This window comes from Salvelinus namaycush, chromosome 14, assembly GCF_016432855.1.
Source record: "Salvelinus namaycush isolate Seneca chromosome 14, SaNama_1.0, whole genome shotgun sequence".
In the NCBI taxonomy this organism is placed as follows: domain Eukaryota; kingdom Metazoa; phylum Chordata; class Actinopteri; order Salmoniformes; family Salmonidae; genus Salvelinus; species Salvelinus namaycush.
The window spans coordinates 11,854,990-11,870,600 of record NC_052320.1 but is presented as its reverse complement, the minus strand read 5'-3'; the positions used below and the strand labels follow the sequence as shown (position 1 = coordinate 11,870,600).

Genomic DNA, 15,611 nt, shown 5'->3' with positions numbered 1-15,611 from the left:
TTCGAAAATGTGCATATTTAGAGTTGAAATCAGTGGTTATACATTCTGCTAACGTAGCTACTATTTCCCACAACGTTCGGATATTTTTCTGACACTTTTTCTGACACACATATTCTGACCAAATAGCTATTCATAAACATAACTAAAAAATACATGTTGTATAGGAAATGATAGATCCATTAGTTCTTAATGAAATCGCAGTGTTAGAATTCTAAAAAATAACTTAATTACGACATCCAGCTTCGGTATAGCTAGAGTACCCAAAGGTTGGGCGCCGACGACTAATTCACATGTACGACAGATATATGAAATAGCATCATAAAATGTTTCTTACTTTTGCTGATCTTTCATCAGAATGTTGGACAAGGGGTCCTTTGTCGGGAACAATCGTTGTTTGGATTTAGAACGGCCACTTTCCCTCTTGAATTAGCAAGCACACTAGCCAAGTGGCACGAATCTCTCCATCGTCAACAAAGTCAGAGAACGGAACACGGCAAAACTCCCGAAAAAATTTCAATAATCTGATTAAACTATATTGAAAAAACATACTTTACGATGATATGGTCACATGTATCAAATAAAATCAAAGCCGGAGATAGTAGTCGCCTATAACGGCAGCTAAACAGAAGGCAAATCCAGGTACCACCTCGCGCTCTCCAGAAAACCGGAAAAGAGCTTGTATTCCACTTCAGACCAAGATAAACACTAAATTTCTTCTCTCACCGCCTCTTGACATCCAGGGGAAGGTCTATGAAGTGCATGTATACTAATACGTATCATGCCCATTTATAGGCAGGAAGTAGAACAGAGCCTCGATTTCAGACTTTTCACTTCCTGGTCAGGAAGTTTGTGCCAAATGAGTTCTGTTTGACTCACAGATATAATTCAAACGGTTTTAGAAACTAGAGAGTGTTTTCTATCCAATAGTAATAATAATATGCATATTGTACGAGCAAGAATTGAGTACGAGGCCGTTTGAAATGGGCACCTTTTATCTGGCTACTCAATACTGCCCCTGCAGCCCAAACAGGTTAACAAACTTAGTTGTGCCCATCCATCCATTTAAAAAATAATTTCATCTTGGTGAAATGGCCGGGCAGTGATAGTGATTCTCCATTGCTCGATGGTGACATGAGAGAAGTGGGACTATGTCGTTTTTTAAAGATTTTTTGAAAAACGTCCAAAATGACCGCTTGCCATGCAGTAGAAGAGAGAACAATCTATGACTAGGGTGGCTGGAGTCTTTGACAATTTTTAGGGCCTTCCTCTGACACCGCCTGGTATAGAGGTCCTGGATGGCAGGAAGCTTAGCCCCAGTGATGTACTGGGCCGATCGCACTACCCTCTGTAGTGCCTTGCGGTCGGCGGCCGAGCAGTTGCCATACCAGGCAGTGATGCAACCAGTCAGGATGCTCTCGATGATACAGCTGTAGAACATTTTGAGGATCTGAGGACCCATGCCAAATCTTTTCAGTCTCCTGAGGGAGAATAGGTTTTGTCGCGCCCGTCTCACGACTGTCTTAGTGTGCCTAGACCATGTTAATTTGTTGGTGATGTGGACACCAAGGAACTTGAAGCTCTCAACCTGCTCCACTGCAGCCCTGTCGATGAGAATGGAGGCGTGCTCGGTCCTCTTTTTCCTGAAGTCCACAATTATCTTCTTTGTCTTGATCACGTTGAGGGGGAGGTTGTTGTCCTGTTACCACACGACCAGGTCTCTGACCTCCTCCATATAGGCTGTCTCGTCATTGTCGGTGATCAGGCTATTATGTCATCGGCAAACTTAATGATTGTGTTGAAGTCGTGCCTGGCCGTGCAGTCATGAGTGAACAGGGAGAACAGGAGGGGACTGCGCAAGCACCCCTGAGGGGCCCCTCTGTTGAGGATCAGCATGGTGGATGTGTTGTTACCTACCCTTACCACCTGGGGGCGGCCCGTCAGGAAGTCCGGGATCCAGTTGCAGAGGGAGGTGTTTAGTCCCATGGTCCTTAGCTTAGTGATGAGCTTTGAGGGCACTATGGTGTTGAAAGCTGAGCTGTAGTCATTGAATAGCATTCTCACATAGGTGTTCCTTTTGTCCAGGTGGGAAAGGGCAGTGTGGAGTGCAATAGATATTGCATCATCTGTGGATCTGTTGGGGCGGTATGCAAATTATAGTGGGTCTAGGGTTTCTGGGATAATGGTGTTGATGTGAGCCATGACCAGCCTTTCAAAGCACTTCATGGCTACAGACATGAGTGCTATGGGTCGGTAGTCATTTGGGCAGGTTACCTTAGTGTTCTTGGGCCCAGGCACTATGGTGGTCTGCTTAAAACATGTTGGTATTATAGACTCGAACACTGAGAGATTGAAATGTCAGTGAAGACACTTGCCAGTTGGTCAGCGCATGCTCACAGTACACGTCCTGGTAATCCATCTGGCCCCGCAGCCTTGTGAATGTTGACCTGTTTAAAGGTCTTACCCACATCGGCTGCGGAGAGCGTGATCCCACAGTCTCCCGGAACAGCTGGTGCTCTCATGCATGTTTCAGTGTCATTTGCCTCAAAGCGAGCATAGAAGTAGTTTAGCTCTGCTTCCCTTTGTAGTCTGTAATGGTTTGCAAGCCCTGCCACATCCGACGAGTGTCAGTAGTATGATTCTATCTTAGTCCTGTATTGACGCTTTGCCTGTTTGATGGTTCGTCTGAGGGCATAGCAGGATTTCTTGTAAGTTTCCGGGTTAGAGTCCAACTCCTTGAAAGCGGCAGCTCTACCATTTAGCTCAGTGCGGATTTTGCCTGTAATCCATGGCTTCTGGTTGGGGTATGTACGTACGGTCACTGTGGGGACGTTGTCATCTATGCACTCATTGTTGAAGCCAATTACTGATATGGTGTACTCCTCAATGCCATCGGAGGAATCCCGGAACATATTACAGTCTGGGCTAGCAAAACAGTCCTGTGGCTTAGCATCTGCTTCATCTGACCACTTGTTATTGATCTAGTCACTGGTGCTTCCTGCTTTAATTTTTGCTTGTAAGCAGGAATCAGGAGGATAGAATTATGGTCAGATTTGCCAAGGCGAGGGAGAGCTTTGTATGCGTCCCTGTGTGTTTTATTCTCCAAAGAAGATCGATCCTAATGGTTGTCCTTCTGGAAGGTTCTCCCATCTCCACAGAGGAGGATGGAGCCAGGTTTCCTCCAGACGTGACACTTGGCATTCAGGCCAAAGAGTTTAATCTTGGTTTCATCAGACCAGAGAATCTTGTATGTCATGGTGTAAGAGTCTTTAGGTGCCTTTTGGCAAACTCCAAGCGGGCTGTCATGTGCTTTTTACTGAGGAGTAGCTTCCGCCTGGCCACTTTACCATAAAGGCCTGATTGGTGGAGTGCTGCAGAGATAGTTGTCCTTCTGGAAGATCTCCCATCTCCACAGAGGAACTCTGGAGCTCTGTCAGAGTGACCATTGAGTTCTTGGTCACCTCCCTGAGCAAGGCTCTTCTCCTCCAATTTCTAAGTTTGTCCGGATGGATTCTGGTGGTGGATTCCAATCAAGTTGTAAAAACATCTTAAGGATGATCAATGGAAACAAGATGCACTTGAGCTCAATTTCGAGTCTCATAGCAAAGGGTCTGAATACTTATGTAAATAAGGTATTTCAGTTTTTTCTAAAGGGCCTGTTTTCGGATTGTCATTATGGGGTATTGTGTGTAGATTTATCAGGAAAAATAAGGCTGTAATGTAACAAAATGTGAATAAAGTCAAGGGATCTGAATACTTTCCAAAGGCACTGTATATAGGGAATAGAGTGGTATTTGGGACCCACACCTGACTACTGGAAAGAGATCGAGTAACACTCGGAAACCCCATCCATGGCCCCTGGAGAATCTACACCCAACAATTTCCCAATCAAACTGGCCCAGAGCTCACACATAGACCTTAATCCCAATCATACAGTTTATGTGCTAAAATAAGGTCCTTTGAACAAATATATTAAAATAAAAACCAACAGGGACCAACCGAAATAAACTGCAGCCTTGAAGCAAGTCTTGTTTCAGACACAGAGCAGAATGGAATGTTGGTTTTATCAGGGTGGAAAATATAGCGGCCTGTATGTATGTGTAGCTGAGAGGGAGTGGGAACTGGGAACGGCTGCAATTGATTGACCTACACACAGAACACAAGGCCCTCAGTCCCACGTTGAGAAACGCCACTGAACTAAAGAAATAGAGTCGCACGGCTATTTTCCGAGTTAGTTGGTGACGAGCAGGCGAGTGTGTCGAGAGTGTGTCGAGTGTGTGTTGTGTGTGTGTGTGTGTGTGACTGACAGTAAAAGAGATTATGAGATTATATGCATGTTAAACTAAAACTACATGTAAATGGGTCTGTGCGTGACGTGTGTAGGCTGTGTGTCAGTATGTAGTTGTATGTGTGAGCGTGCACCTTGGCTCAGTGCCTTGGTAAACTCCGCAGGAGAGAGAGGGGGAAGAAAACAGACCAACCTCATGTCATTTTTTTTATAACTTTCTGACGTACATTTATAAAGCCGGGTATTCATCTGCTTCGAAGGTCCCTCCGACTCTTCCCCCTTCTGAGCCGCTTCTCCTCCCAAACCCAACTACAGACTACGGTTCCTCGTTGGGTCTGTAATGTTGACTTTTTTAATCTTGTTTATATTTCTAGTTTTTTTTAAAGGAGAGTGGGAGAGTAGTTTTCTGCCCTCTTAGTAATCAAATTATGTGTCTCCTTTCCACACTGAACGGAATGTCAGTTCCTGACATAATTCCTTTGAAGTTTTTATTTGGAACCACTGACCTGACTGGTATTCAGGATTTGTTTAGTTTATTTACTACCTTATTTTACCCTGCTTTTTCTATATTTCTATGTACTAATTGAATGTTATACTCTCTGAGGTGAGTCATACTGTCTCCCGCATGTGAACGATCCCCTTCACAGTTGAAAATAAAAGTCCTTTTGATCCTGAAGGACAATAGCCTGAGTGCCAGTCTTTGTGCTATAATGCCAACTCCTCGTCCCTCATTGTCAAGCATAAGGAGTTGGCAAGGGAGCAGAAACAAACTGGGACCCAGGCAAGAAGGATATCATTCCAAGGGAAAGAACAATTAATTTGATTACATGCCCACTACCTGTGATGGGGTGTCTTATAAGAACACAAGAGGGGAAAGAGGGAGAGAGAGAGAGGATAATAAAGTAAACTTGACTTGAAGCGTGTGATTCTGACTCACATGGTGAAGTTGGAGATGAATGCAGCAGACGGCAGGTCCACCTCAAAGGCTGCCTCCTTGGTGACAGGTAGCTGGTTCCACACAGAGCTCTGGATTGTGGTGTGGGCATAGCGAGACACGACAGAACACCTCACATGGTAGTCTGTCACCTTCAGCTGTGAACACACAAGACACACCAAACCTTCAGCAAGGAACATATACATTTGATCTGATGAAATCTTCATATAGCTACCCTAGTACAAAACCAATAGCGACCTCATGAAGAGCTTTGGACTTCTTGGTGTAATGGCTGTTTGACTGACAGTTGAGAAGACCCAGGTTTGAGTCCTGGTCAGGCTCTTTTGGAATTGGAAATCCAAGTATTACTGGGCTTTTTACCCTGGCTTCAGTGGCTTGACAAGTTTAGACAAATGATACAAAGCCACACTCTGCAAGATATCCCTCCCACCCCCTTGTTTACTTGGCTAATTCTGGGCCCTGCTGAGACCAATCTGGTCAGCTGGGCCACATTACTGCTAGGCCAGGACACAGACAGACAGACAGACCTGAGGTACTGACAGACAGACAGACAGACAGACAGACAGACAGACAGACAGACAGACAGACAGACAGACAGACAGACAGACAGACAGACAGACAGACAGACAGACAGACAGACAGACAGACAGACAGACAGACAGACAGACAGACAGACATGGACAGACAGACCTGTTTCTCGTTACTCACTGGTATCAAAGACAGTGGACAAGATTTCTGACACATCAGAGACCTATCACGTTGGAGTAATAATGGATGATACATTCTGTCACTGGCAACATTCAAAGCGTCAAATAAAGTGTTGCCTCCATTGAGTACTGCATGGTTTCTTACTCTGTGTGGCACAGAGGTTATAACTACAGATTGCAATGAGAGTGATAGGTAGATCGTCACTTGCAGCATGACTTTTTCCTAACCTAATACTAGTGTCTTTAATCATTATGTTGCTATCCATTTCCTGATGTGGCCTTGTTTTAGATTTGGTTCATTAAGAAACTGAATTCAAATATGAGTTGGTTCAGGGTTTGGTTTGATGTGGGTGTCTCTTGTGTGTGTTCGCAGGTGGGAAGCGTAAGCCAAATTATTTAGCCAATTAGCTTCAGCCGGCTGGTGGGCGACCGTGGCAAAGTTGTTTTGACTTTGAATAGCCTAGCTCTGGGGCTAGTTAGGAACAGTCAATGAACTACACAATGTAAATGGGACAACATTTTCATGTTGCACATTTGTCAGTTGTCTCATTAAATGCTTTCAATATTTGAATATGCATTTCTACAATTTGTAGTTGGTTTGAGGTTTTGAAGTCATTGTTATTTGTAGATATTGACCTTTAACAATATTGTCCCATGTACAGTGTGTAATTTACTGATGGTCCCTCACTAGCCCCATAGGGATATTTATTGGGTGCTGCCAGCTGTGAGCAGGTGGGCAGGATTAAAACAAACCCAACCAATGGAAAACTGTTATGAGACCATTCATTGCGTGACATAAAATGTTTCCCTATCATCTCGCAAATCTCAGTTTTGACGAGACTGACTTTATGACCAAAATTATCCTATTTTACACTTTGTAGTCAATTTTGACACTAGAATTTTCAAAAAGAAAAGTTCTTTCCACAAAATTACGTTGAACCAATATGGAATAGCATGGGGCGTTGAGAAAAATGTTTTAAAGGAACATTTCTGCAACTCTACAAATGCCTCCATGGGGCAGAGAAAACATTTTGCAGTTTTAAATCTAATTTCATGCAATTCTATTCATTTTGCCATGGGTCTGAGAGAAAGAAATTCAGTTTTAAAGCATATTTAATACAGTTCTAAACATTTTCCTATGAGATGGAGAGAAAATGTTGCACTTTTAAAGCTAATTTCCTGCATTTCTTCACATTATGCCATGAGACGGAGAGAACATTTAGCAGTTTTAAAGCCATCTATAAAATGTTGCTGACATGGGCTAGTGGTGGAAAAAGTACTCAATTACTATACTTGAGTAAAAGTAAAGATACCATAATAGAATATGACTCAAGTTAAAGTGAAAATCACCCAGTAAAATACTACTTCGGTAAAAGTCTAAAAGTATTTGGTTTTAAATATACTCAAGTATCAAAAGTAAATGGAACTGTTAAAATATACTTAAGTATCAAAAGTCAAAGTAAAAGTATAAATTCCTTATATTAAGCAAACCAGACGGAACAATTACATTTTTTCATTTACAGATAGCCATGGGTACACTCCAACACTCAGATATTATTTACAAATGAAACATTTGTGATTAGTGAGTCTGCCTGATCAGAGGCAGTAGGGATGACCAGGGAGGTTCTCTTGATAAGTGCGTGAATTGGACCATTTTCCCGTCAGGGAAAATGTATGAAGTAAAAAGTACATTATTTTCTTTAGGAATGTAATGAAATAAAAGTAAAAGTTGGCAAAAAAGTCCAGATACCCAAAAAAACTACTTAAGTAGTACTTCAAAGTATTTTTACTTAAGTACATTACACCACTGGCTAATTGAGTGACTGTCAGCAGGGACGTAGCTACTTTTTTGGTGGGGGGACTCGATTTACTGATGAGTTTTCCTCTTGTTATATGTCACTCACTGACAGTCACTCAATTACCCGGTTAGTAAAAAATAAAAATGGATTGGTAAATTAGTCTAGTTAGTCTAGCCAGCGACAGTATCTACAGTAAACTTGTATTAATTGTGGCTGAATTATCGACCTGGCAGGCAGGGCACGTGCCCAAGGGCCTTGACCTCCAGGGGGCCCAATTGATTTTGTTAGTCACGCGGGGCCCTAAGTCGCCACTTTTGTCGCTAGCCAGATATCCCTGATTTGAATGTTTTGTTTTGCTTATGACACATTCCACTGGGACTGGGTCATGAACAACAGGCTGTTTCATGTAGCTCATACTCACCACAGATTTAGCTGCTTTGCTCTGGCGTCTCACTCTCTGGAGAGAAAATAACAGAGAGAAAGTTAATAAAAGTGTAATGAATCCTAACTATGGGATTGAGCGCAGCAGTAAGGAACATTTATTCACACCAGTGCCCTGACAGTAACAGATTGCTGGAGTCCTGTAGTTTTGAAAAATGTAATCAAAACAAGCTGATGCCTTCTGAACATTGTGCAAAGCTTTAAAATCTTAATAGATTCATAAAAGCTTGCTTAGTAGTGACTTAAGACCACAGAGTTGCCCTAAATCCCTGTATGGGAAAGAAGATGATTTAAAATGTAAGTTAGTACATTTAGGTCCTTATCTACAATAATAAGTTGTATTAAATAGGAGAACTTGACTTGGAAAAGTGACTAAATTCTAACAAGTATTTTAGTTACCTTACAAAATCCCCTCCTTTTGGCACAAATGTCAAAGTAGAATTACACTACATTGCCAAAAGTATGTGGATACCTGCTCGTCGAACATCTCATTCCAAAATCATGGGCATTAATATGGAGTTGGTCCCCCCTTTGCTGCTATAACAGCCTCCACTCTACTGTGAAGGCTTTCCACTAGATGTTGAAACATTTCTGCGGGGACTTCCATTCAGCCACAATCGCATTAGTGAAGTCAGGCACTGTGGGTGATTAGGCCTGACTCGCAGTCAGCGTTCCAATTCATCCCAAAGGTGTTAAATGGGGTTGAGGTCAGGTCTCTGTGCAGGCCAGTCAAGTTCTCCCACACTGATCTCGACAAACCATTTCTGTATGGACCTCGCTTTGTGCACAGGGGCATTGTCATGCTGAAACAGGAAAGGGCCTTCCCCAAACTGTTGCAACAAAGTTGGAAGCATAGAATCTTCTAGAATGTCATTGTATGCTGTAGCGTTAAGATTTCCCTTCACTGGAACTAAGGGGCCTAGCTCGAACATGAAAAACAACCTCAGACCATTATTCCTCCTCCAACAAACTTTACAGTTGGTTCCATGCATTGGGGCAGGTAGCTTTCTCCTGGCATTCACCAAACCCAGATTCGTCCGTTGGACTGCCAGATGGTGAAGCGTGATTCATCACTCCAGAGAACACATTTCGACTGCTTCAGAGTCCAATGGCCGTGAGCTTTACATCACTCCAGCCGACGCTTGGTGATCTTAGGCTTGTGTGCGGCTGCTCGGCCATGGAAACCCATTTCATGAAGCTCCCAACTAACAGTTTGTGTGCTGACGTTGCTTCCAGAGACCGTTTGGAACTCGGTAGTGAGTGTTGCAACCGAGGACAGACGATTTTTACACGTTATGCACTTTTGCACTCGCCGGTCCTGCTTGTGTGGCCTAGACGTTTCCACTTCACAATAAAAACACTTACAGTTGACCGGGGCAGCTCTAGCAGGGCAGAAATTTTACAAACTGACTTGTTGGAAAGGTGGCATCCTATGACGGTGCCACGTTGAAAGTCACTGAGCTCTTCAGTAAGGCCATTCTACTGCCAATGTTTGTCTATGGAGATTGCATGGCTGTGTGCTCAATTATCAGCAACGGGTGTGCCTGAAATAGCCAATTGACTCGCATTGACTCACTCTGTGTGCAATAATAGTGTTTAACATTATTTTTGAATGACTACCTCATCTTTGTACACCAGTGTATTTCAAACAACGATTCAACAACAAAGACCAGGGAGGTTTTCCAATGCCTCGCAAAGAAGGTCACATATTGGTAGATGGCAACAAAAAAATAAAAACAGAAATGGAATCTTCCTTTCAGCATGGAAAGTTATTTATTACACTTTGTCACTACAAAGATACAGGCATCCTTCCTAACTCAGTTGCTGGAGAGGAAGAAAACCACTCAGTGATTTCACCATGAGGCCAATGGTGACTTTAAAATAGTTACAGAGTTTAATGGCTGGGATAGGAGAAAACTGAGGATGGATCAACAACATTGTAGTTACTCCATAATACTAACCCAGAATAAAATATTCAAAAACATACATCTTGTTTGCAATAAGGCACTAAAGTAAAACTGCAAACAATTTGGCAAAGAAATGAACTTGTCCTGAATACAAAGCGTTATATTTGGGGCAAATCCAACGAAACACATCCCTGAAACGGAATAGAGCTAAGCACAGGCAAAATCCTAGAGGAAAACCTGCTTCAGTCTATATTCCAACAGACACTGGGAGACAAATTCACCTTCAGCAGGACAATAACCTGAAACACAAGGCCAAATATACACTGGAGTTGCTTACCAAAACGACATTGAATGTTCCTGAGTGGCCTTGTTACAGTTTGACTTAAATCAGATTGAAAATCTATGGCAAGACTTGAAAATGGCTGTCTAGCAATGATCAACAACCAACCTGATAGAGCTTGAATATTTTTTTAAGGAATAATGTGCAAATATTGTACAATTCAGGTGTGCAAAGCACTTAGAGACTTACCCAGAAAGACTCACATGTGTAATCGATGCCAAAGGTGATTCTAACATGTATTGATTCAGGGGTGTGAATACTTATGTAAATTAGATATTTCTGTATTTCTTCTTCAATACATTTGCAGAACAATTCTAAAAACATGTTTTCATTTTGTCATTATGGGGTATTGTGTGTAGATGGGGTAGAAAAAAATATATTTAATCTATTTTGAATGTAGGCAGTAACACAACAACATGTGGAATAAGTCAAGGGTATGAATAGTTTCTGAAGGCACTGTATCCCAAAGTAATGTGCAGTAAAGTTACACCCTCACTTGAGTGCAAAAATTACATATTGAGTGCAAAAAGGAATGTAGCATAGTATAAGGGGGGAAAGCTGACCATGGATAAATTATGAAGAAAAAAAACATGATTTTTGAGGCTGTCTTGACTGAGTAACCTGTTTTTCAAGTTTCCAATATTAATTCAGTCCCATAGAAATATAAAATAATTTCCAATATTAGTCCAGTCCCATAGGAATTTTCAATCATTCTCACCTGTAAAAGTATATCTTTTGCTCCCTGGTGTGCTCCAAATTCCTCTGAAAATCCCCACTGGACTGAGATGATGATGAAAAAGAAAATACAACGGATTTTTAAATCCACTTTCCCCATGGTCATTTACTTTTGTCTCCGAGATAAAAAACGTTATGTTGCCAGTGGTCTCACGTTGCCAGTCAGTGAGAGAGATCCAGTGCGTATACACAGCACGCAGTAGGAGTACAAGCTTCACATATTACACAAGTTAGTTTTGCAAGGCGCAGTCGACTCGTTCCCCTCCGCTTTATTTTAATCGTTTTGAAACCTATGAAAAAATAACCGAAAATAAGTTGAAGTATAATTTATAACTGACAGATAATCAGATGAAAACGCAAAAGAACATCAGTGGGCGCAAAGTTGCAAGAGTTGAGTTCGGTAGGGTATCCTCGAGTGTACATAACTGGATATTTCGCGCACTGTTGCCATCAGCAGCATGAGAAGAAATGACAAATTATTAACCCATGAATGTCGACAGTTTGACAGAAAAACATCCCAAACTCTCTCTGCTCTTGCCCCTTTCTCAATTCCAAAATGGGACCCTATAAAAGACGCTATACCACCCTGACATACAAATAAATAAGCTACAACATAGGCCGACAAATGTAAAACAAGTATCTTTCATTTTTATACATGACTATCTGACATCTAGGCTCTAATGAAAGTTTGCATGATCTGTAAAACATTTTTAAAAATTAGTGGGGCAATTATTTTAATTTCACAATTTATTTCATAAATCTAGTTCCACTTATTCAGTACAATAAACTCTTTGTCTTAACTAGTGGTTATTGTATACCTTTGTCACAAATGTATTTATTGTCAACAGGTTTTCTTAAAAAGATGTAATCAGTAGTGTCGCACATCTAGCCAAGCCAAGAGACTCCTTTAGCAAAGCTTTTTCACATCCAACAGGTCCTGTATGGCTCGGTTGGTAGATCATGGTGCTTGCAATGCCAGGGTTGTGGGTTCAATGCCCATGTGGGACCAGTATGGGGAAAAAAATCTAAAATGTACTCACTCACTACTATAAGACCAGAGAGTCTGCTAAAATGAAAACACTTTGTTTGTTTGGGAACTGTTCATGATGTTGACACTTAGTCAGACATGTATCATCAAGAAACACAGAATGACTACAAACAGAAGATGTGTTTATTAATCTACCAGTTCACTAGAATGGAGGACATTTTACTTTCGTCATCCTGTAGCCTAATGTCAGAATTGTTTGGCCACTTTCACACTCTAGTGACAATACCATGCCAAACCACCTCTGACACAGCCTGTCCGACTGCACTTCACCATGAGACTCCAGGGTCAGACAGAGCAGACTGATGCACATTTATTGGATGTTATAGGTCAGTCAACAACACTCATACAGTACTGGGCTTTAGCCGTCCCATGTTGGAGGCAGAAAGTCCATTTCCCCCTCACTGTTTCCGTAGGCAGTGGGGTATGTCATTTTTGATCTTCTATTCATCTAGTCTTCTTCCCTATCTTTTTCCCTTTTGACATTTGCTGATTTTGACAAGTTTAATCGGGAAAAGGTACAAAGACATAATTGATCGAGCAATAAAGTTAAAACTTGAAAATATAATATTGCTGGTTCAGTACGGTCCTAGAGTCCATATCCTCTAAATCATATTCAAAAGTGGTCAGGAATAGTCTTCAGCGCCTCTTCTGGGTTTCTGGTTACGTCCACATTCTACAACAACAACACAAATGGAGTCACACCGTTAGATTTGTGGAATCTCCTATGACATTTTCCTATTGTGCTTGGAATAAATGGATATGTTTTGTAAAGCTTACCCCAGGTCTCTCTCTGTGCGTGTTGACTGCCTCAATGTTTAGGCAAATGTGCTCCACTCTACACCCTGTACCAGGAGAAAGAGATATGAGTGAAATTGTTGGATAAAATTACAGCAGGTGAATTTGTTAAAGTCCAATTGGACAACAACTTACCATAGGCAACCGGTGTAAGTTTGAGCACAGTATGAAGAGGACATTTTAGGTATGGTAACTCATCTGTGGAAAGAAAAGTTGAACATGTCTTAGACCTAGTCTCTAGTCCAGTGCGCATGCGAGATTTGGTTCTGAGTGCTGAGATAGTCTTAGACATGACCAACTTCATTACCACAAGACAATGCCAAATGAATCCATGTCTTTTGGACTGTAAAGTACCTGCGGTTTTGTCTAGTAAGTAGGCCAGCAGACAACGCATGACAGCTTGGTGACACACGACCAGCACATTCTCCTGTCTCTCCAGCTCCATGATCACTGGCTCCAGACGGTGGACCAGGTCTTCATACGACTGTGTTAGAGAGAGGAAAATGAATCGCTCCAGGAAATGTACCTTTTCCATTCTTCATTCTATTGCACCAGGAAATTTACCTTTTTCATTCTATTGCACCAGGAAATGTACCTTCTTCATACTTTTGCACCAACCTGAACCACACCATGCTGTCTATTTTCTTTCTTTCCTTACCAGCTCGGCTTGGTTCCAGCTGGAAACGTTTGAATTCTTGAGCCGACAAGGTCAAAAATCTGTTGTATGTGCCCTTGAGCAAGGCACTTCACCCTAATCTGTTCCAGGGGCGCCGTACTACTATGGCTGACCCATACATTTCACTACACCTATCCGGTGTATGTGACAATAAAGAAGATCATATTTAATTATCTTTCCCAGTCACTCAAATCCACCTCTACTAGGGTAGCTAAGATGTACTAAGATGACTAGGTGTTGTACTAAGATGACTAGGTGTTGTACTAAGAGAACTAGGTGTTGGACTAAGATGACTAGGTGTTGTACTAAGAGGACTAGGTGTTGTACTAAGAGGACTAGGTGTTCTACTAAGATGACTAGGTGTTGTACTAAGATGACTAGGTGTTGTACTAAGATGACTAGGTGTTGTACTAAGATGACTAGGTGTTGTACTAAGATGACTAGGTGTTGTACTAAGATGACTAGGTGTTGTACTAAGATGACTAGGTGTTGTACTAAGATGACTAGGTGTTGTACTAAGAGGACTAGGTGTTGTACTAAGAGGACTAGGTGTTGTACTAAGAGGACTAGGTGTTGTACTAAGAGGACTAGGTGTTGTACTAAGAGGACTAGGTGTTGTACTAAGAGGACTAGGTGTTGTACTAAGAGGACTAGGTGTTGTACTAAGAGGACTAGGTGTTGTACTAAGATGACTAGGTGTTGTACTAAGAGGACTAGGTGTTGTACTAAGAGGACTAGGTGTTGTACTAAGAGGACTAGGTGTTCTACTAAGAGGACTAGGTGTTCTACTAAGAGGACTAGGTGTTCTACTAAGAGGACTAGGTGTTCTACTAAGAGGACTAGGTGTTCTACTAAGAGGACTAGGTGTTCTACTAAGAGGACTAGGTGTTCTACTAAGAGGACTAGGTGTTCTACTAAGAGGACTAGGTGTTGTACTAAGATGACTAGGTGTTCTACTAAGATGACTAGGTGTTCTACTAAGATGACTAGGTGTTCTACTAAGATGACTAGGTGCTGTACTAAGAGGACTAGGTGTTCTACTAAGATGACTAGGTGTTCTACTAAAATGACTAGGTGTTCTACTAAGATGACTAGGTGCTGTACTAAGATGACTAGGTGTTCTACTAAGATGACTAGGTGTTCTTCTAAGATGACTAGGTGTTCTTCTAAGATGACTAGGTGTTCTACTAAGAGGACTAGGTGTTCTACTAAGAGGACTATGTGTTCTACTAAGAGGACTATGTGTTCTACTAAGAGGACTATGTGTTCTACTAAGAGGACTATGTGTTCTACTAAGAGGACTATGTGTTCTACTAAGAGGACTATGTGTTCTACTAAGAGGACTATGTGTTCTACTAAGAGGACTATGTGTTCTACTAAGAGGACTATGTGTTCTACTAAGAGGACTAGGTGTTCTACTAAGAGGACTAGGTGTTCTACTAAGAGGACTAGGTGTTGTACTAAGATGACTAGGTGCTGTACTAAGAGGACTAGGTGCTGTACTAAGAGGACTAGGTGTTCTTCTAAGAGGACTAGGTGTTCTTCTAAGAGGACTAGGTGTTCTTCTAAGAGGACTAGGTGTTCTTCTAAGAGGACTAGGTGTTCTTCTAAGAGGACTAGGTGTTCTTCTAAGAGGACTAGGTGTTCTTCTAAGAGGACTAGGTGTTCTACTAAGATGACTAGGTGTTCTACTAAGATGACTAGGTGCTGTACTAAGAGGACTAGGTGCTGTACTAAGAGGACTAGGTGTTCTACTAAGATGACTAGGTGTTCTACTAAAATGACTAGGTGCTGTACTAAGATGACTAGGTGTTCTACTAAGATGACTAGGTGTTCTTCTAAGATGACTAGGTGTTCTTCTAAGATGACTAGGTGTTCTACTAAGAGGACTAGGTGTTCTACTAAGAGGACTAGGTGTTCTAC

The 15,611-nt window shown here is 41.8% G+C and overlaps 2 protein-coding genes across 3 annotated transcripts in view; both read right to left on the bottom strand.

The window, feature by feature from the left end:
* Positions 1 to 9,411, bottom strand: part of LOC120059612 (inter-alpha-trypsin inhibitor heavy chain H6-like) — a gene marked incomplete at its 5' end in the record, with an annotated part of 43,270 nt that extends 33,859 nt beyond the window's left edge. Inside the window, 2 exons of the mRNA XM_039008740.1 lie at positions 5,223 to 5,371; positions 9,394 to 9,411. Of these exons, the coding sequence (XP_038864668.1) occupies positions 5,223 to 5,371; positions 9,394 to 9,411 (167 nt within the window). The remainder of the gene's footprint in view (positions 1 to 5,222; positions 5,372 to 9,393) is intronic.
* Positions 9,412 to 12,318: 2,907 nt separating this feature from the next.
* Positions 12,319 to 15,611, bottom strand: part of LOC120059150 (6-phosphofructo-2-kinase/fructose-2,6-bisphosphatase-like) — a 51,993-nt gene continuing 48,700 nt past the window's right edge. For both annotated transcript variants that reach the window (XM_039007987.1, XM_039007986.1), the window contains 4 exons: positions 13,367 to 13,496; positions 13,148 to 13,210; positions 12,995 to 13,059; positions 12,319 to 12,890 (listed from right to left, as the gene is read on the bottom strand). In XM_039007987.1, coding sequence (XP_038863915.1) covers positions 12,831 to 12,890; positions 12,995 to 13,059; positions 13,148 to 13,210; positions 13,367 to 13,496 — 318 coding nt within the window. In that variant the 3' untranslated portion in view covers positions 12,319 to 12,830. The remainder of the gene's footprint in view (positions 12,891 to 12,994; positions 13,060 to 13,147; positions 13,211 to 13,366; positions 13,497 to 15,611) is intronic.